This window comes from Stegastes partitus, unplaced genomic scaffold (genome assembly GCF_000690725.1).
Source record: "Stegastes partitus isolate 25-593 unplaced genomic scaffold, Stegastes_partitus-1.0.2 Scaffold777, whole genome shotgun sequence".
Lineage (NCBI taxonomy): Eukaryota > Metazoa > Chordata > Actinopteri > Pomacentridae > Stegastes > Stegastes partitus.
In genome coordinates, this window is record NW_007578508.1 from 237,215 (window position 1) to 257,828 (window position 20,614).

General features: G+C 40.5%; 1 protein-coding gene across 3 annotated transcripts in view; it reads left to right on the plus strand.

Annotated features, from left to right (window-relative positions):
* The window catches only part of phkb (phosphorylase kinase, beta), a 133,841-nt gene that overhangs the window by 97,722 nt on the left and 15,505 nt on the right, over positions 1-20,614 (plus strand). For all 3 annotated transcript variants that reach the window (XM_008292002.1, XM_008292001.1, XM_008292004.1), the window contains 6 exons: positions 8,512-8,595; positions 9,470-9,574; positions 13,190-13,272; positions 13,953-14,043; positions 17,820-17,878; positions 18,152-18,314. In XM_008292002.1, coding sequence (XP_008290224.1) covers positions 8,512-8,595; positions 9,470-9,574; positions 13,190-13,272; positions 13,953-14,043; positions 17,820-17,878; positions 18,152-18,314 — 585 coding nt within the window. The remainder of the gene's footprint in view (positions 1-8,511; positions 8,596-9,469; positions 9,575-13,189; positions 13,273-13,952; positions 14,044-17,819; positions 17,879-18,151; positions 18,315-20,614) is intronic.

A 20,614-nucleotide genomic window follows, 5' to 3' on the forward strand; every position in this document is an offset into this window, starting at 1 on the left:
CAATCTTACAGTCAGCCAGATTACAGTTCAGCAGTTATTTATCAATACTCCAGTAGATCTGGGCTCCGTCAGTCCATATGCTTGTCAAACCCAGAGTTCCTGCTCTGAAGATTTTCTCTTGATTGTCCCATCAGTCACAGCAGGGCTGCAGAATGGTTGAAGTGATTGATTAGTCGAACAGTAATTGTTCATGTTGATCGATCGGCATAATGGTGGCGCTATCACTGTGGCAAAGTGGAGATGCATGGAAGTGATTGGTTTCCAAATTTGTTCTCAGAAGGCTGCGTTAAAACTTTCTGTAAGAGATGAAGGTCATCCCAAATGCTGATGTTTTATATTCAGCAAGTTATGAATCACCATAGTTGACCCTAACAGCTGTTTCAGTCTTGCTTTTGAATATCTCAAGGTAAATGCAAGCAGATCAGTTGCTGGAAACAAAGAACTTCTGAAGAACATGTGAAAAAGATACAAACAACACTTGGATGAAGTCCTAACTTTAAAATCTCAGAGGAACTGCTTTTATCAAATCTTAGGAAATACACGAAGATTTGAAGCCTAATGGGCATCGGCATCAGTATTATGAATTTTCCACACTTTTTTTTTTTTACATTTCCTTGCTGCCATTCAGTCACTCAAGCTGTATTCTTTTCTCCAGTTCACCTTAGTGGCTTTTTTATGTAAATGACATTGTCAAGGCCATCACAAATACAACACCATATTTGACTGAAGTAAAATGGTCACGACTTCTTCTTTTTAAGAGGAATGTAACAGTTACTTTGATTTCAGCAGTAATCCTGCTCTTAAAAGTTAGCATGGATGGTGCAACAGTAGACTGAATGTCACTCTCCAGAAGTTATGAGCTATTAAAATCCCTCATCTTTTCAGTAAATATAAGTCCTTTTGTATCCCCTATTGGACCTATTCAGGTTTAACGTTGAGCAACAAAACTCAAAAGTTATTTATTATTTAGGAGCACAACTCAAGATTTATCATTAAATGCTTATTCTAGCACTCGCAATAGTTGTGTTTTATGCACTACTTTTTACTTGCAAAATAGAAGAGACTATGTCATAATTTTGTCAGACTCTGAGCTGCTACAATCTCTTGAACCCAGCCCAAGTCAACACACACAATGAAGAAAATAAGATGGGTAAGGCCCAGGGTATACGTCCACATGCACAGGGTTCAGTATGTGCATACCCCTCCTCGGCCCAAAATCTATGCCCAATAGTGCGCATGTTTTGTAATAGAGCATATGTGCAGAAAACATAGATACAACCTGCTGCATATGTGTGGAATGGAGTACTCTAAGCACTCCCAAAGACTAGAAAAGTGGTATAATGGCACCAACTACATATCTGTGGTGTCCGCAGCAGTGACGTGCGGTGAGGTTCATGGCTGGTGAGGCACTGACTTCATCAGAATCTGATTTACAAATATATGCACTCTACAGAGTAGCTCATTTGCCATTTGATTGGCAGCAGTTTACGGGTTATGTTTCATATCTGCATTCTTTACACATATAAGCTGTAGCCCACAAAACACATTTCTTTTCTTTTCTTTTTTTTTTTTTACTTCGGTCTTACCTTTACCTTTAAATTAAGTCCATGCGCCGCTCCTTCTGGACAAAAATATCCATTACTTTTTTGTAAAAGTCTCCTTATCTTCTTTCGCTGCACTTGATTTGCTAACTGTATATCTTACCTAGTCTAGCTTGCTGTCACTTACTCTGCAGCTGCGGAATCACAAGAAGCATGTCTGGGATCAGAGCGCCCCCTGCCATGAGGCCAGAGAACTGCCTGCCTCACCTAGAACCTCTTCTCAGCCTTTTATGATTGCTTAGCACACGAAACACGTTACACACATACAGTTGGTAAAAAAAACAAACAAAAAAAAACACTGTACATTATTATATACATAAGCTAAACTATGAAAATCAGTTCATATATTAAATGTGTTTGAACCACGTTATTGGCGTCATACAGACAGCAGGACGCTGTCAGTGAACGGCAGACAGCGCAGTGAGGGATTGCGCAATCCAAGGTGAGGCTCAGTTCGCCGCTGCCTCACTGGCTTCTCTTCCAAGCATTTGAATGGGAAATTGTGAAAATTCAGCGATTTTGAATTTAAAAATCATCAAAACTGACGAGGCTAAATAAAAAAATAAATACTTTATAGTAAAAATCACTGGATAAATATAGCCATTTAAATTATTTTATCATTATATATTTTTTCTTACCGGGATGTCAGGTGAGGCTCCGCCTCACCTGCCTCCCCTGACCGCACGTCACTGGTCCACAGCTGTCTGTATGCGCATCCACCAGAGAGAATAATCAAGTCATAGAAAAGTAGACTTTGCCTGGACTGGAAGTAGTGAACATATTTGAAATGGAAAATGGCAACAGAGTTGTCAGTACAAATATTGCAATGACAGTAGCTCATTGCATCTGTGTCTGCATCTGTATTTTGTTGGTACCAGGGGGAGCAAATGAAGCTATTGGAACGTCTACGAGCAACATGTCCAGCACTAGCTGTCATTTTTATCCTGTCCACTCTGCGCCTTTCATCTTTTGCAGATTACACCATTTGTATTGTCATATCCATGACAACAGCTTCTGCTTTACTCCCATCATATCTGTCACTCAAATCCGTGTCTCTCCTCGAGATACTGTCCCTCATCTGCATGTCTGTTGTTTGAGGTTTACCATCTCAGCGTAGTCTGTCTCTCCTCTGTCATATCCGTCACTCAAACCTAGTCTCCTCCCTAGCCTCTGTTCCTCATCTGTCATGTCTTTTGCGTAGTGTCTATTCTCCACGCCACGTTCTAAACAACCATTTTCTCCTATCATGTCATCTCTCCAGGGTCTGTTCTCTTTTTCTAGGCCTTCTGTGCCTCCACCGCTATATCCGTCTCATTCGCATCTCTAACCCCATTCTCCCCTCTAGGCCGACGTCCTGCCACGCCCCCATTATGTCCGTTACACCAAACAACTCTCGCCTCCAGGTCTATCATCTGCCTTTGAACTGTCATACCTGTTACTTTTTCCCCTCTCTCCCCTCTGCCTCTTTCTGCTGTGTGGTGCTCAGCCTCTCAGATGGATATGCAATTGTGAGTCAGAGCGGGCGCTGTGCTGAATATTAAATCTGAAGCCCAGACAGACGTTTCTTCCTCGACAGAATCTGTTTATCTCAGAGTCACCACCATCTCCGGTGCTGTAGGCTGCTTTTGCTCACCCCTCCTCGTGTCTCGCGGCTGTTTGATTGTGTTGACAACAGCTGCCTGACGATGGGAGAGTGGCAATTACATTTGCAATGTGTTATTCCCACCCCTACACCCTAAAGCTTATCCCCTTTGCGAAACACTGCTACGTCCAAAACAGCCTTTCTTTTTAACTGTTTCATTCCTGATAGTCAATGTGGACATCACTTTGGACAACATTTTGTTTGATGAGACTCGTGCTGCCTTTCACCACGTGCTGCAAATTACAAGCTATTCCTGGAGTCATCCAAAAGAGATGCTAGTCTTCAAAGGGACATTCTGGGCTTTTTTTCACCCACAACTTCTGTTGCAGTGATTATGGAAATATGTAGAATGGCAAATGAAGCAGCACAAACCTACTCAAATAACTTAAATTTAACAAATTCAGTCTAAAACACTTAAAAGTTAACAAAGAAAGTATTCCCTTAGAGATGCTTATAGCAACTTTTGTCTCCCTTGTGCTGTTGCAGCTGAGGAAAACTACAGTGTGTATATTGTAAAGTTTTAAAAACTCACAGACACCGACCAGCTTTTCACATTTACTACTGCTTCAACATTTAAGCCAATGCGAGGGGAAAAAAACATGCAAAGAAAAGTTAAACAGAAAGTTGCTACAACAGCTAATGATTCCTGTTGAATACTGCCTGTGTGCTCTGTTTTTAGATTGGATACAAACTGTTTTAAGATCATTCTTTTAAAAAATAAAGTTTCCTTAAAAAAAAATCAGCACATCGCCACTTAGAATGTTGTTCTTGCATTCCTAAGTCGCTCTGTTTAGTACGACTAAAATGTTACCAAGGGTTGTGGACAGAAATAGTAAAAACAGTCTGACAAATTCCAGTAGGCAGCTTTCCTCTACAAGAACTAGAGGCAGGTGCAAGGTAAGGTGGTGTTTAGAGGAACCGCCTCATCCGTCGTTTCAGACTTTCTGTTTCCATTGCAGTGAATGGTCAAACAGCTGTGACTGCAACGTCAACTCAGGGTGCATCAAATAATTCTGTTTCTGTGTATATGTAGGAAATGGAGCAATGGAAGGTTTGTCATTTGTCTGTATGATGAATTTTAAATTGTTGAAGCTGATATTAGAGAGAAGACTCAACAAGGATATTGAGAGGACAGAAAAAATGGCACATTCTGTCTTCTCTGAGTTTAATCCAATCAGCATCGAGACCCGCACATCAGTTTCTCAGGGATGCTCAGAGGTATCCACCCGACAGTCAATACTTTTTCCCCCCCTAAAAATGGCCCTGACAGAGGTCCTACAGGGACAGTTCTTACAGATGGGACACACACAAACGTAGATTCGCCCAGGAACAAGTTCCTGCAGAGGAAAGTGTTCTCTTTTTCCCTTTCAGTGAAGGAGTGGTTGTTCGGTGTAATCATTCCTCCTCTGCATGCTGTTCATGAAGTGATCCATTCCAGTGCAATGCCAGAGATGGATGTCTTTTTATTTTCATTTCAGCAGAAACTATAAAAGGGCGTTAGCAGGTGGTTTTAGTCAAATCCGGTGGGAATTTCTAAAATGGCCATGTTTTTAGTACAAAATACCATTTTTGTGTGACTATACTTCCACTCAAAAATTATTTTAAAAATCTGTACACTGGCCTTTTTTACAAGAAAGATGAGATTTGGAAGATACACACTTGATCAAGGAGGAGATATAAACATGAAGAAATGCCAACCTACCATTTAAAGGCATTTTTGTGGGATGGGTAAAGTCTCAGAACCACAAGGTTTAATCCTAAACTCAATAAGCATCTACAGTATGATTTTAAGCTGTTATGCAAGATGTTGAACTCCAACCTGCATGCTTACTGTAAGTACCTCTGGATGTCAGCATCTGCTGTAAAACTAAATCACATTTTGAGACTCCAACAGTTACACTCACACTATTTAGGGCACCAACCCAGCAGTGATAAAAATGTGAAGGAGAACTCCTATCTGAGCTTCTATCAAACCGATGAATACCCCTGTGGTGAATTAAAAGTTTTGCAGAGTTTGTCAGTAAATAGTAACTCTTTCTCACACTTTTTATATCCACTGCAGAAGTGTAAAATACAGCTTTTTTTGTACAACTTTCTATTAAGCATCTTACCCGTCAGGCTTGCTGTTTGTACTCGGGTCAGTGGAAATGTGAGTCTCTGAAAGGATGCTTTGATAGGCTGCCTGTATGTTGTCATTCTTCATTGGTATTCTGCACACAGGAAGTATTGGGTGCAGAGGTTCTTCCAACCTCCCACTTGCTTTTCTCCTCCAGGTCTCCTCCTTGCCGTTTCGGGCAGTGGTTTGCAATACCACTCAATCCTCAATTAACATTTCTCTACTTTATGAATAAAAATATGTATTTTTACAGACTGTACTTTTCCCTCTTTTAGTGTAATTTCTTTTAATCGGTTCAAACCCTCGCTTTCTTCTGTCGTATTCAAGATAAGCTTTTCAAACCACAGGAGTAGCAGAGCACCACCTTTTGGTTTACATCATGTATTGCAGCTGGTCTGAAATGGAAGAATGCGGCAGGAAAGGTTTGATGGGCAGATTTCCTGCAGCACCACTTCAGTGTGTGGGTGTACTGATGCTGTATCCTGATAGAACACATTGTAAAGTATTTAAATTTAGAGTTTGTAGGTTGTCACAAAGGGAATAAGCACTCTATGGGGATTTCATCCTCAACCAGAAACATCAAAAACCACAATATTCACACACACACACACACACAAACACACACACACGCACATATATAAGGGATGAGCTGTGGAGCATGTGTCACACTACTGGGCTTCAGTCCAGCAGCAGTGAGAAATCAGCTGAGGGAGAAGGCCATGACCTTTTCCTCTCATTGGTTTTGACAAAATGGGCACATTTTGATATAATAAGTGGTGATTCATTTCCCATAATTAATGCTGTACCTACAAAAATAGCCAAGAATTTCTATTGTGCATCTTGCTCTTTTTGCATCTGGGTTACTCATTTTACAGTAAGTGCAAAAAGCTCTACAATGCAGTAGAATAAATCCTTTTGTGAACCTGTGGATGAGTTGTATTTTTTCTGGCTTGACTTGCACAATGGAATCCCAGTCCTCTAATTAGGTGTGAAACTTGACCTTAGCTATCCCGAGCCCATCTTCTTGAGCCAAACCCGGCCGGAGTTGATCATTATTATCAAAGTCTCTCCTACACTATGTGCTGGACATCCTGCTTTGCTGACGTTAACATGTTTCAGCTCATAAACTTGCTTTATACTTGAGATCTGACTCAGGGTTTTCACCTCAAGTCTGTGGGACCAGGCTGAGCCTCGAGACATGACTTTGGACTTCATTAAACTACAGTCCTTCAGCCATAGAGCTGGGGTGGATGGAACTATAGTGTAAAAAGATTTTGTATTGATCAGGCAGAAAACACCTGTTCCCAGCCTACATTAAAGGATCCCCTCTCTCCTCCAATTTATATGCATCTCAGTTATGACCATAGTCTGTGAATGTGGGATGTAGCCACTGTGATGTCAGTGTGGACTACTGCTTTGAAAGGCATTTGGCCATCGAGTGAGGGATGGATCTGACTAAGAATGCAAGAACACCACCATGTTGTAGCACAGAGTTATCATCACAAAGTGGCTTTGCCCATACACATTACTTTAGTGTATATTTCCCTCTAATATTTTCTAACAGTATTTTCGATTCAGTTTCATTTATACAGAAACAAGGTCACATACTGTCACATACCGAAAGAAAGAAAGAAAGAAACGCCAGTAGATTTAACTTGTTATATGGGTACACCATTGATGCACTGTGTTGTAGCAATGCACACACGATACTGATTACTTGGCATAAATTTTCCACAGCCACTAAAGACAATAAGCAACTGTCTTCTTGGGCTGAGTAAGACCTGTGTTATACTCTCTGCATGCACAGTGTGCAAGGGTCCACAAGTGTCCACACGTTGTAAATTTCATCTCTTCAAGTCCGTGAGAGTCCTGGTAGACAGTCTGCAAAGCAACTAAGCTGCATCCATGCTGTCGCAACTATCCATGTGCTTGTCCACAAGGCTTAATACCCTGTATGATTAAACAGATGTTTATATGTAAAACTGGACAAAACTTGCTATCAAAAGTAAATACTAGGTGTTCATCCATGACTACACCACTTTCTAAGCATTTGTCAGTCATGAGTGGCGTCTTGTTTTTAGCTTTTCTGAAGCCACCACAAATATACACGAGTAGCAGCAGAGTGCCAAGACGCTAGTTTGAAAGCCATTATCTGCCCCACACAAGTTGGGTGCAGGGGTTTGCAGTGCTCTTATCCATGGTGCCAGCATGATGGGGTCAAACTTAGAGAGAGCAGGTCAAGGACTATCAGAGGAGGCAGGGAAAGCCTGATTCTGGCTCTAGTTTTGTAGGAAGGATAGCTTTTAAGGGCTATCCCCAGTTAGGGACAGCTGCAGGGGGTGACAGGTAGATCACCCTGCTGTGCCACCGCCCAAGTAAGATGTGCTACTAAAGGGGCCGAAACATCATTGAACAGAAGCTTCCAGCTGATGACCCTGCAGGTGACCTGAGGGAACTGGAACAAGCTGAAATGTCTAAGCAACAGTGATACCTTACCTTCCACCTACCTTACAACTAACAACAAGAAACTTGGCAGGCTTAGCAGCATGGCTAAACAAAGTGTCAGTAACCACCAGCAGTTTTTTTTAAGATGGATATTTTTACCCACTGCACACTGGCTAGGTGGCTATTTATTCACCATGTTTATTCATTATAATGAGGACTTAGCTCTGTCTTAGTGTCTTCTATGGGCCTCTGCATCTCACTACAACTATGTTATCGACTGTGGTGCCCATGGGTGTGCTTGGGTCCACTAAGCACAGCTCTGATGGCTGCTCAGGGACTTTTCATTATCGCCACGTCTCATAACTTTAGACAGAGCTAATATCAGTAGGTGGTTCTACCATATGGAGGTAATTTCAGCTTATGAATTGCCACAACAAAAAATGTCTCAGTGGGACAGACAGATATTGGACTCACGCTTTCGTTACCATGTGGAATGGAACCGTGCCGCATGACATTTCAAATCAAATATGATGTTTTTAATCTCAAAGCAGTGCCGCTGGATCGCAGGGACTTGTTCAGATAAAGATATGGGTTGTAGTTGTCTCTGAAATCAGAACAGTTAGCAGGAAGATGACATGAATGTTGTGTTTACTGATAAGGTATTTGTTTGTGTCTGTATGTGAATATGTGTGCATTTCTTTCTGCAGGCATATCGTTTCCTTGCCATCAATAAAAAGCTGGGGTTGAGTGGGCGTCCAGATAGGCCAGTGGGTTGCATTGGGACCTGCAAGGTATTTTAATCTGTGCATACACACCCACACACATGTACCTACATACCAGTATGTGCACATACATATGTGCTCCATGTAGCTCCGCTGCACAGGTCATGGAACATCGTGACGCTAACACAACTCCCACATATTGATCTGCATAAATTTCTCAGAGCTCCAAGGATTTGACAACATCTCAGAAACTCAACATAGACAGAAAATATTTTCCAAGAGTTTCCTTCTTCTTCAGACACACAGTATGCATCAGTGAGCGCTGAATAGATTTTGCTTAGTCTCAGGACTCATTACATTCTAATATGCTAAGCTGCTGTCAGGCAGTCTGTGTGTTTGTGTCCGTGTATGTGCACATTATGTGGCTATGAAAAGGAGTGTGTTTGTACAGTGTGTGTGTGCGTGCAAATGTTTCTTACTGATGTTGTTTGCAATTTCTCCCAAATGAAGGTCATAGTACGACCAAATAAGTTGAGCTATAGCAGCTTTCTCAAACAAAGGCATTGCCGAACAAATGAATCATGGCTCCCAACGCATTGCTAAGACAATATTATAATGGAACATTTATGGGAAAGATGGCAGACTGCCAGAGGACATTATCATCATCAGTGTGTCTGTACGGGTGTGTGTGCCCCTGTGACAATCTGAATGTGTGAAAGAGAGGTTTCCACCAGTTGTGTGTATATACTGTATATGTGTGCGATATCTGAAGTGGTTGTGTAACTTCTGTGTGCCTCCTCTATCCCAGGATTGATGGCTTGTTTTATACGCTGCCCAGAATAATGTATACGTGGCTACTTGTGAGCCATCCGTCTTCTAATGCAGTAGTGTGTGTGTGTGTGTGTGTGTGTGTGTGTGTGTGTGTGTATGTCTGTTCCTCTAGATTTATCGCATTCTGGGCAAGACGGTGGTGTGCTACCCAATAGTGTTTGATCTAAGTGACTTTTACTTGTCCCAAGATGTTATGCTGCTGATTGATGACATTAAGGTAAGTCCGGGTCACACTTTATATGTGCTCGTAGAACTTAAATAGCTGAGTTATTTTCAGGTTTTCTTGTGTGAAGAAGCTGACATTTGTGAAAAAGGCAGGAAATCAACTGATTGGGTTTGAGTATATGATCATTTTACCTGGCCCCACAGAAAGGGCAAACACCAGAGTCAGAGCTTATTTGATACCTAGACAGATACTGACTTGTTCTTATAGACTTAAAATTCAGCTTTTAAAAGATATCAGTAATCCAAACCAGTAGCCTGCATTGCATACACTTGCAGCATTCAGGGCAATATGCGAATATAATTAATATAGGGGTAAAATTTCCTAGATACAAATACAAAACAATAATAGTACTGAATGTGCAGGATTTATTCACATCTTTGCCTCTGATGCCTGCCTAGGCCCTGTACAGACAAACATAAAGTGCTTTAGGAGGCCATTTACTTCCTCTTTAGAAACCTTTACACTAGAAAGCACCTGTTTGTTTAGAAGAACTTCCAAAATGTTCCCTTTTTTCCAATGCTTGTTTTCCAAATGTTGCTAAGTTTCCAACATTCTTCTGGACACTTGAGGCACAGCTTTAGTTACAACAGGTGAACAGATTCATTTTGATAAACAAGCTCAGGGCAGGAACAAATTAGCACGATTGTTTAAAGAAACAGCGCTGCAATTTCCCCTGTCAGCCTTTCTGTTTCCATCACAGTGTAGGATCTGACAGCTCTGACTGTGATTTCAACCCAAAGTCACCAACAACAATGACAAATAGTAGTCACTGGATGTAACAGAACAATGGACATTTTAGTGTGTTTGCATATATGGCAGATTTTACGTTGTTGATGGTGAGAAAAAAGAGAAGACTGCTACTCGCAAAGGACATCGAGAGGGCAGAAAAGATGGCACTCGTTGTCCTATCCGAGTCCTACCTATCAGCGTTTTCTTCTCCGACTTCAACTTACTACACTTTTTCAGGGACACTCAGATGCACCTAGCCTTGAGTATGTACTTTTTTCTCTGTCAAAAAAAAGGCAAAATGCTGACTCAAAGATCTGCTCAGGTAGCAATTTTTTTTTTAAGATACAGCAATTGAGCTAGAAAAAGAAAAGCATATTTTACACCAGCTGACTTAATTATTTAAGCTATATAATATACACAATACAATAAATATGCCAGCACCTTGTATTAGCAATTTGCACTGTGCTTGTCAGAGCTCTACTGAGTAGTGAGAGTGCCAAATTACAAAAATAAACCAATAAAAGAATAATAAAATAAAAGTGGAAATAAAAAGAATAATAAATAAAATTTAAAAAACAAATAATGTGGCAGTATAAAGCAATATTAATCAAAAATGAATCCATAAAAAAAGGCCAGTAAAAGTAGAAATATAAAGACAAATAAATATGATAATAAAAATATTTTTTGTTAGTTTTTTATGCTTTTATTTTATCCATTTATTTTATTTATTTATTTTAATGTAGTTATTATTTAATTATGTTTTTTATTGTTTTTTTAATTATGTTTTTCATTTTTATTTTCATTTATTTATTTTATTTTTATTTTTTTATAATGTCGCTTTAAAAGCAAAGGCACAACAACATACCGACTGCGCACATTTTTCTGCCCATATTTCCTTTGCTTTCAAAACGCTTTTTATAAATGTCGCTTTAAAAGCAAAGGAAATATGCGCAGAAAAATGTGCGCAGTGGGAATGTCGTTGTGTGCAGGCGCTGAAGGAATAGTGCTCAAGTACGGACATGCATCCTTGGACTTGTGTAGGCTTGGGACAGCCAAGTATCCCAGAATGCATTTCGCGCCACCAACGATAAAAGCCGAGGACAAAACTTTCAAAGGTAATACAAGTTTTTTTGTAACTTCTGCTGTTATTGTGACACATAATGTACTTAAGATAATTTTAAGCGAGAAAGTAGTGGTATAAACATCAAATCTGTGGTCAGTTGATCAAGATCAAGCCTGCTTTCAGAGACATGACTGTCCCAATTTGACAGCTGTGACAGTGGTCAGTGCTCACAGTAGCCACCGAGACCAGCCTTATGTCGGCAAGACTTTCTGAAGTCTGCAGCTGGCTCTGACGGTTCCGTAGCGGTGGTACCTTGGTACGTCTGAATTATTTTCTTGTCTTCATCACCTGTTGTACCATTTTGCTCAAATCTTATGACTGTAACTGTGCACTGAAAATAAAATCTAAGTGGTATTTTATTGGAGGGACAGCTGGATAAACCAGGTCCTCCCTGACTGCTGGGAGACTCCACAGAACATCAGCAGCTCCATTCTGGACCTTCTGACGGAGCATCTTCAGCAGCATGACGCTGTTAATGGAAACTGATCAGCTCCGCTAAAAAACAACCGCCAGAGCCAGCAGCAGATTTCAGAAAGTCTTGCCGACATAAGGCTGCTCGCGGCAGCTACTGTGAGTGCTGACTGCCGTCACAGCTGTGAAACCAGCAACGATTTTGGAGATGTGAGTGTCCCGGTTTGACTGTCACCGTCAGATAAACGCAAATCTATGTATATCCCTGTTTAACTGCTACGGAACCGTCAGAGCCAGCAGCAGATTTCAGAAAGTCTTGGCGACATGAGGCTGCTCTAGGCGGCTACTGTGAACGCTGATCGCCGTCACAGCTGAAACAAACAAATGCACTTCTGGAGCGGTTGTTTTGTCTCCCTGATGTACAGGTCATGGCATTCCCTGGCGAGGAATCAAGGAGAAAAAACAACCGCTCCACAAGCGCATGGCTCAGCACAGAAGAGCCACCTTCTCAGGACAGGACTCAGCAGTCCACCTGCATCTTAAGGGCAAAGGACACTCATTCGAAGACAACAACGTACAGATTTTGGCCTGCAGGGAGGACAGATGGTTTGAGAGAGGGGTGGAAGAAGCCATCTATGTCAAACTGGAAGGACCATCCCTCCAAGAGGTGGAGGTCTGAGACATCACCTCTTACCTGTTTACAATTCGGTCTTAATAACTCTTCCCAGGAAGATGAAACCACATTCACACCTAGCCACAAAACACCCTAACAAACCCCATTGTGGCAGGGGGAGCACTAACGATTCACATAATGAGGGGAAGGAGCAACAAACCCCCAGTTGAAACCGACACTCAAGAGTTAATTGCTCCTTAAGGATATCAGTATCTGGAACTCCCAACTAGTCAGTCAGAACTGATGAAGCCTCTTGGATGACAGGTGGAACATCTTCAAGGAATACATGCAAGTCCAGTTGCTACGATTACTCTACGAGAAAAAGTCTGTACTTGCGTACTATTCCTTCTGCGCCTGCACACGACATTCCTACTGCACACATTTTTCTGCACACATTTTCTTGGCTTTTAACGTGACATTCGAAACATGAAATAACTGATTTTTGTTGGAGTGTCACTGACTGTGATGATTGTGTATTTAATGCTTTTATGAACCATGTAACTCTTCATCAAGGAACTTTACAACTTCAACTTTGATCAGTTTGGCAGTTAAGGATGCTGAACTTTATAACTGTCCACTGATTCAGTTGTTGCACATGAAACAGTAGAAGCTGAAATCTTTGAACCAGCAGCATGCCTGTGCCGATCTGAACTGCTGTCTGTGTGTGCAGAATGCCCTGCAGTTCATCAAACAGTGCTGGAAGATGCAGGGGCGCCCTCTGTTCCTGGTTCTCATCCGTGAGGATAACATCAAGTAATATACACACACTATAATAGCTCTTTTATCTTTTTTTTTATGTCTTCCTCTCATCTGATAGCTTTCTCAAAGCATTCTCCTATCCCATATCTGTTCATACATCACTCACTATCTCTCTTTTTCTGTCTGATACTGGCTCAGTCTTGCAACAAAATGTCTTGACAGTCAATTTATTTCATTTTTTTTTCATTTGCCATTTCTGTCTTTCTCCACCCCCCCTCTTCCCTCTTATGTACACTGTTTATCTTTATAGCAGGAAGGTGCTATTGTGTTTGCTTGCCAATTGGTGATAATGTTTCTCATTTGTATCACTACAGCCTGGCTGGTGGGCTGATTACAGCAGTATTGACCATTATCCAGGGAGCCATATGTTAAATGTGCTACAAACACTTAAACAGCCACGCTGCAGCATCTGGAATGAGCCAATGGGCTCCCATAGAAACAACTCAATAGTCATTAGTTTGCTATTGATCAGAATGATGACCTGTACAGAGGCTGACAGTAGACCGAATAAAGCAACGCTATACCGATTTACTCAGAAGTTTTAGCTGTGCTTATTTAATTGGAATACTGTTCAAAATACCAGTATTGTGTTTAGAATGTAATCAGTTGCACCAATGATGAAAGGAAAAGGATAGAAAGCACTAAATCAAACATTTTAACTCCTGTTTCACCAGAGGGAGCCGCTTCAACCCAGTTCTGGACATGCTGGCCTCGTTCAAGAAAGGCAACATCGGCGGAGTCAAAGTTCACGTCGACAGACTTCAGGTTTGTGGATCCCAAGAATTATATCAGTTACTCATTTATTTTGAACAATCAATAATTGTTTAAAAAGACACAAAATATCGGAGAAAGAAAAGGGTACAATTCAGATTATAAGAACAAAATAAGTGGGTGACAGTGTACAGTGGGTCTCTCACTCACTGTAGAGTTGGTGGTCTCATCCCCAGCTTCTCCTGTCCATATGACTCCCTCAAGTCACTTTAAATTTTATTGTTATATTAATGCAGCCATTTGCAGTTTAACTGACTTAAAATTGCATTGCTATGATTCCTTTTCGGAAGGTAAAGTGGAGCAGTGGTAAGAGTTGTCGTCTCATAGCGAGAAGGTTCTGGGCTTGACCCAGTGCTGGTCGGCTGGGCCCTTTCTGTGTGCAGTTTGCATGTTTGTCCTGTGCCTGCACAGGTTTTCTCCCCCCACAGTCCAAAGACATGCATTGTAGGTTAACTGGCGATTACAGATTTGCAGTCAGTGTGAATGTGATCATGCGTGGGTGTTGGTCTGTTGGTGTTAGTCCTGTGATCGATTGATGGCGTGCCCCACCTCCCACTGAGTGTCCTCTGGGATAGGCTCAAGCCCCCCACGATTCTTTACAGGATGAAGCAGGTCAAATTTTAACAAATGTTGCACAATATAACAAATACATAACACTTTTAAAGGTAATGTAGCAAAACATCCAGGCTTCACTTGTGGACTTAAAATAGATGAGATTGAACCAAATAAGCCAACCTAGCACTTAAAACTTCAAGTCTTACCCATTTTTCCAGTATGACCATAAAACAAGTAAACCTTAAATAAGTAAAGCAACCTTGCAACCAGTAACATCTTAGTTTTATTGAACATAATGAGTATCCCTCTGTGGCATTATTTAATAGTAATTCAGCAGCTGAAAGCACCTGGGTAGATGGGACAGAGGAACTGGGGAGGCACAAACATTATAGCACCAACTTTACTAACCCAGAAAGAAACATCTCACAAGTTAATTAGACTCATGTCTAAAAAAAGGACACCATAGCTGCTACAGCACTGTCCTGTGTCTGGCCCACAGGGACCTGCATTCATTCTGTTAAAGCTTTTAGTCTGGCATTAGTGTGACTGTAATGGATTGTATGAAACTGTATAGAAATACCTACCAGAAAGACCACTGATGATGTATCCCACCAGAAGACTTTGGTTTCTGCTTATGTGTTGATTGTCATGAAGGTGTTTAGTTAACAAAAATGGAATCTTACATTTGACTGGCCACTCACATTTTACTAACGAGATAAGTTTGATGTGAGACATTGTTATATTAAATTTTTTTTACAAATGGTGTAGTAATTCAACATTACCATTGCTATTACTCCACTTTTGATTGCTTGTATATTGTGAGGGGTTTTCATAAAAGCAGCTGTCGGACAGAAGAAGATGCCCCTGGTCTGTCCTGTTGGCTCACTTATGTAGGATATTCCAGCTGTCTCTGAAACAAACAAAGGCTTAATATAGCAAATGTTCCAAAAAATTGTGTCTCGGAGCTTCATCTCTGTCTTTAAGTATAAGCAAAAGTGTCCCAGGGCTTAATCTGAAGATCTTTCTTATTTCAAAAGCAATACCAGTGTTTATCTGTTCTTGACCTTGGTTTCTCAGATTCACATTGCTTGAATGTTGTTGTTTGTCTGGGAAAAGCTGCTTTGAATTTACCCTGTTTTACTAAAGGGAGATGCAAAATATTTGGGTGAACCTTTATGTGGCTCGTAAAAAATACATGGAATAGCTTTAGATGAAAAAAGCAAATTGTTGAGAGACTATAGGGGGATGACATGCAGCAAATGGTTCAGTTAGTCAGGTGTCAAACAGGGACTAGCTGGTCAGGGAACTTGCCCTAAGCACTTAGTTGTGGGTTCATCCCAACAGCAAATTAAATGGGAAGCTAATATATGGCAAGTCCTTCCTCTCAGCTGAACTTTTGACACATAAGGCCTGTAGACAAACTTCAGTTAGATACTCAGTGCATGTACAAATCAGTTTCCATTACTGGCATGCAGACCTGAATGACACAAGTGTCACAGATGCTGTGAAAGGAGCCTACTTTTTTCAGCAGTACTACACAGAAGAGGTCTGACACTGTAGCAGAGTCAGTTTTGTCTCAGTAGATATTACAATACCTCCTGGAAACTCGCTATCAGAATCAGAGAAGGTAACTATGAAAGAATGATGAATCACATCTAGAAATGAATGGACATGTATGTTATGAGTGGATCTTATCTGCTAGATGTTGTATTTATGATTGTTAATTAAGCTAAGATGTTAGTTTAGTGTAGCTTCATTAAATGCCACCAGGGGCATTGCTGTGCAATCTACAGAAAGGGCCATTAAAACATTAGCCTGAATTTCTTTGAAACTGCTATTATTAGACTTTTGACATTACCAGTTACTCACATGGCTTCATGTAATGTGCAAAGGGTCACTCACAGTGACAAAGTCACAGATAATCATCTGAATCTGCAGGTTCCCTCAGCTCTACACGGCATTTTAGCATCCTTTAACTATTTTTTCTTGGTTTACAATCTACAACTTCACTGTTGTTTCAATCTCACCACTAAAATTAACCTCGTATCCAGCAGGTTCAACTGCGAAAGAGACAAATATTTCCATCAGTCATAATGGAGAGCGAGAAAGAGCTATAGGAAGATGTAAGCATGTCCATCTGTGATGATCACTGATTCCACTAAACTGTCATAACAGTGATCCTTCAACTTAGAGTGTCAGTGTTATTCACTTCACCTGTCAGCGGTTTTATTGTTGTGGCTGAACAGTGTGTACATGGTCGTGTGGTTTGTTATTTATGTTTTGCCTTGCTCATGTTCTATCCAAAAATGCTGCCTCAGGATAAGTTTAACTCATTGAAATCCTCATATATCCATTCCCGCACCTGCAGTTTACTGTAGGTGATTCTCCGTATACATGGCTTAAATCTGTTTAAGCTTTAAGAATTTTGAAAACAAGCAATCCTTGTGACAGCAAAAAGCAGGAAAATGAGGCCAAGGTATAGCTAGAATTATTTTCACATTGGTAACTTTAACCAACTGCTTTCTCAAACTTATGACAGGTTTTCTAACTCGAACTTCTTTCCCAGTGTGTTTGTGGTGTTCAGGAGAGACTTCCTCATATGATCCTTCTATTTTGCTTTAAAGTTTTTCCCTCCCTTTGCCTATTTGCCATTCACTTCACAGCTAACTCCTACAGCTTTGAAACACTTGTGCTCTTCATCATCTCATTGTTATGGGAAGCAGGATTGCTCCTCTCCTACGCCTCTTATTTTTGTTTTGGAGTTGACTTCAGTTGGAATGGCTAATATCACATTTAGACCACAGGAGAAAGGCGCACTGAACTGCGCTCTTTACTCCTACACAGCGATGCTTTTAAAATACTCAAACTTTTATCACCACATTACCGTGTTAGGCACTCACTTGCTACTGCACTCATACACATTTGTAAAATTTGAAACAGTGAACTTAGCTAACCCTTACTACTCCATTTGTTATTTGGTGTGAAGTGCATTATTCAAACAGTTGTTTTGTACACTGAGTCACCCGACAAACCTCCCCACTGGGATTCATAGAGCTCTGTTTCCTCATCTCCTGTATTTTCCTGCTGCTGAGTGAGCTTTTAAAGATATTTTTCCAGTAAAGTACTGTTGAATCCCATGTATAGTGCAGCCTAAAATAACAGAATGATCACTCTACAAATTATTAAATGTGACTTTTCTCTCATCACCCTTTTAGACCCTGATATCAGGAGCAGTTGTGGAACAGTTGGACTTCTTGCGAGTCAACGAGGCAGAGTAAGAGCATCCTCCAATCTTTACATGGTGTTGTTAGAGATCATATTGTTAAACTGCAGTGTAGCGACATATGATTTGAAGTGTTTTTGGGACCAGTAAATCAGTTTAGCAAGAAATAAATAAAAAGTCAAAGGAACGTTACCAAAATTTTTTTGGTTTGTTGTTTCAAATGTGACATGTTGAAAATAATAGAAATAAGTGGCAAAACACTGCATGTTGGATCTGGTGTCTACAAAGTTTGACTTGTCTGTGTTTGTGTGTGTGTGTGCTTAGGATCCCAGAGTTTAAGAGTTTTGAGGAGCTGGAGCTGCCCAAGCACTCTAAGGTGAAGAGACAGACGAGCACGCCCAACGCCTCAGACCTGGAGCAGCAGCCAGAGATCAGTGTGGAGGAGTGGCAGCAGAAGTCCACCCAGGAGATTATCCAGAAGTTCCACGTGAGTGGATGAGCTTTATGGGACAAGGACCCACAATACACTACATCTGTTCTTTGAACAAATTAGAAACATGCACGTAAATTACAGAAGCAAACACTAATTTAATTTAATGCGTAAACTTACATTAAGAGTATTGTGTAACCATTATGTAAAACTATTAATTACATGGTAATAGTTTAACCAAATCACTTGCTTGAATACAGCTGGCAGTAGCACCAGAGACATAACAGAGACCTGGTTTAAATGTTGAGCAGTCATCCCTTTGGCTAAGCATCATACTTATAATATATTCTGACAAATTACAACAAAAATTACAATAAATACATGGCCAAGTAGTTGTGTAGGAGTCTTTGTGTCAGCTAATAGAAGCTTAAGCTGGTGTCACAACAGACAGGACCACAGAGACAAAAACATGGTAATGTCAAAAGTTTTTTAAAAAAAAATAAAAATTCTGGAAAAGATTGAATTTGACCAGTTCCATAACTGTGTGAATACTGACAGTTCGGATTATGAGACCAACTGTACAACTGACACAACTTCATTAAAAGTGGCAAATGACACTATGCCACTATGTCTAAAACCACTGCTATGCAAATGACACAACACTTTATATCTGTTTTTCAACCCCAGGTTTTTGACTGCTATTTTTACATGTTTCACCGTATCAATTCTTGGATAGGGAAACAAATGTTTCAGAAACGTTTTTGTTTGATGATTATATGTAATAATAATAGCTGCAAGGTGGCTCGGTGGTTCACACTGTTGCCTCGCAGCTAGATGATCCTGGTGAGGATGCCTGGGATCTTTCTGTGTGGTGTCTCCATGTTCTCCCCATGCAGCGTGGGTTCTGTCCGGGTTCTCCGGCTTCCTCCCACAGTCCAAAAACACGTTGAGGTTAATTGGTGATTCTAAATTCTCCATAGGTGTGAATGTGGGTGTGTTTGGTTTTCTCTCTGTGTAGCCCTGTGTAGGGTAGGAAATAATTATTATTAATAATAATTATTTTCACCATAAAGCAAATTAATGCATTAATTAAAATCATCAAAACCAACCTTTGAATTATTCATCCAGCGATATAATCCCAGAGTCAGCACAATAATTCTAATAAACTGTTTAGTCTTGGTGATCAGTCAAGAGTGTTTTATAATGTTAGGGAATTCACTTTGAGCGTAGGTAACTATGAAGATGAAGTGACTGAAAGTAGACTATAGAAAACACAAGAAACAACTGTATACGCACAAAACATTTATTACTAACTACAACAAACAAATAACAACAACAACAAACATAAAATACAAAGATGATGAAAATGCTGATTGAAAGTCTGACAATGAGAAACCAAATGTGGAGCAGATACTTCAAAAGTCTTTTCACCCTAAGCAGCAGATTACTGTTGAATTTGGAATATTTGTTTGAAGGCCAATTGTAATTTCGAAGCATCCGTTTAGAGATAGAAGCGCGATACTTGCAGTTTCCTTGGCGGGTACAACAACATCTGGTGTTGGGAGAGACGTGGCCTTCAGCTTGGATCAGAGTTGATCAGGGTGTGGCAGTTGAAGTTGGTAACATGAAAGAGACCAAAGTGGGAGATTCTTTGTCCAGTAGAAAATCTGCGGGTTGTTGGGTGAAGAGACTTTAAATTGTAAAATAACTGACCAATCACAAAGGGCTCCCCTCCCAGAGGGGGTGGTGGATATGACGCTCTTGTGGTCAAAGGGGGGTCATAAGGTGGTCAGAGTTTTGTTCTGAAAGTAACAATGTCACTTTAGAACTATATGTATTTGTAATTATACAGAGTTAAACTTACTGAAAATAAATATATCTAGTGGATCACAAAGAGTCTAAACATGAGATATCTATCTCTCACTTAGGATATATGATTATGTAACAAGCAGATAAAATCAAGAAGGACTTATCCAACTATGACCAAGCTTTAGGGGTATTTATCAGGATATTATATACTTCCACATTTATCAACATTTAAACTAACATAAGATGGTAAGGCACATTAGATCCTCCGGTGCTTCCTCCCCATTGTCTATGTTGATTGCATTCCTTTAAGTCCAGAGCAGAGAGAGGATGGTTGCATTCCACAGAAAGGAGGAGTGAGCAATAAACACTCAGCCAGACGCCTGTCTTCCATGCCGCCATTTGGTTAGCTAAGCTAGGTCAGGATCTTTGTGTCTTCTTGAGTGTCTCTTATCTGTTAGTTCCCTTTGAAGCTCTGGTGGTGTGATCCATTGATTTACACCTTCCTGTGAAGGGCTGTAAAGTTTTGTGTCTCTCTGGCATCTGTGTGT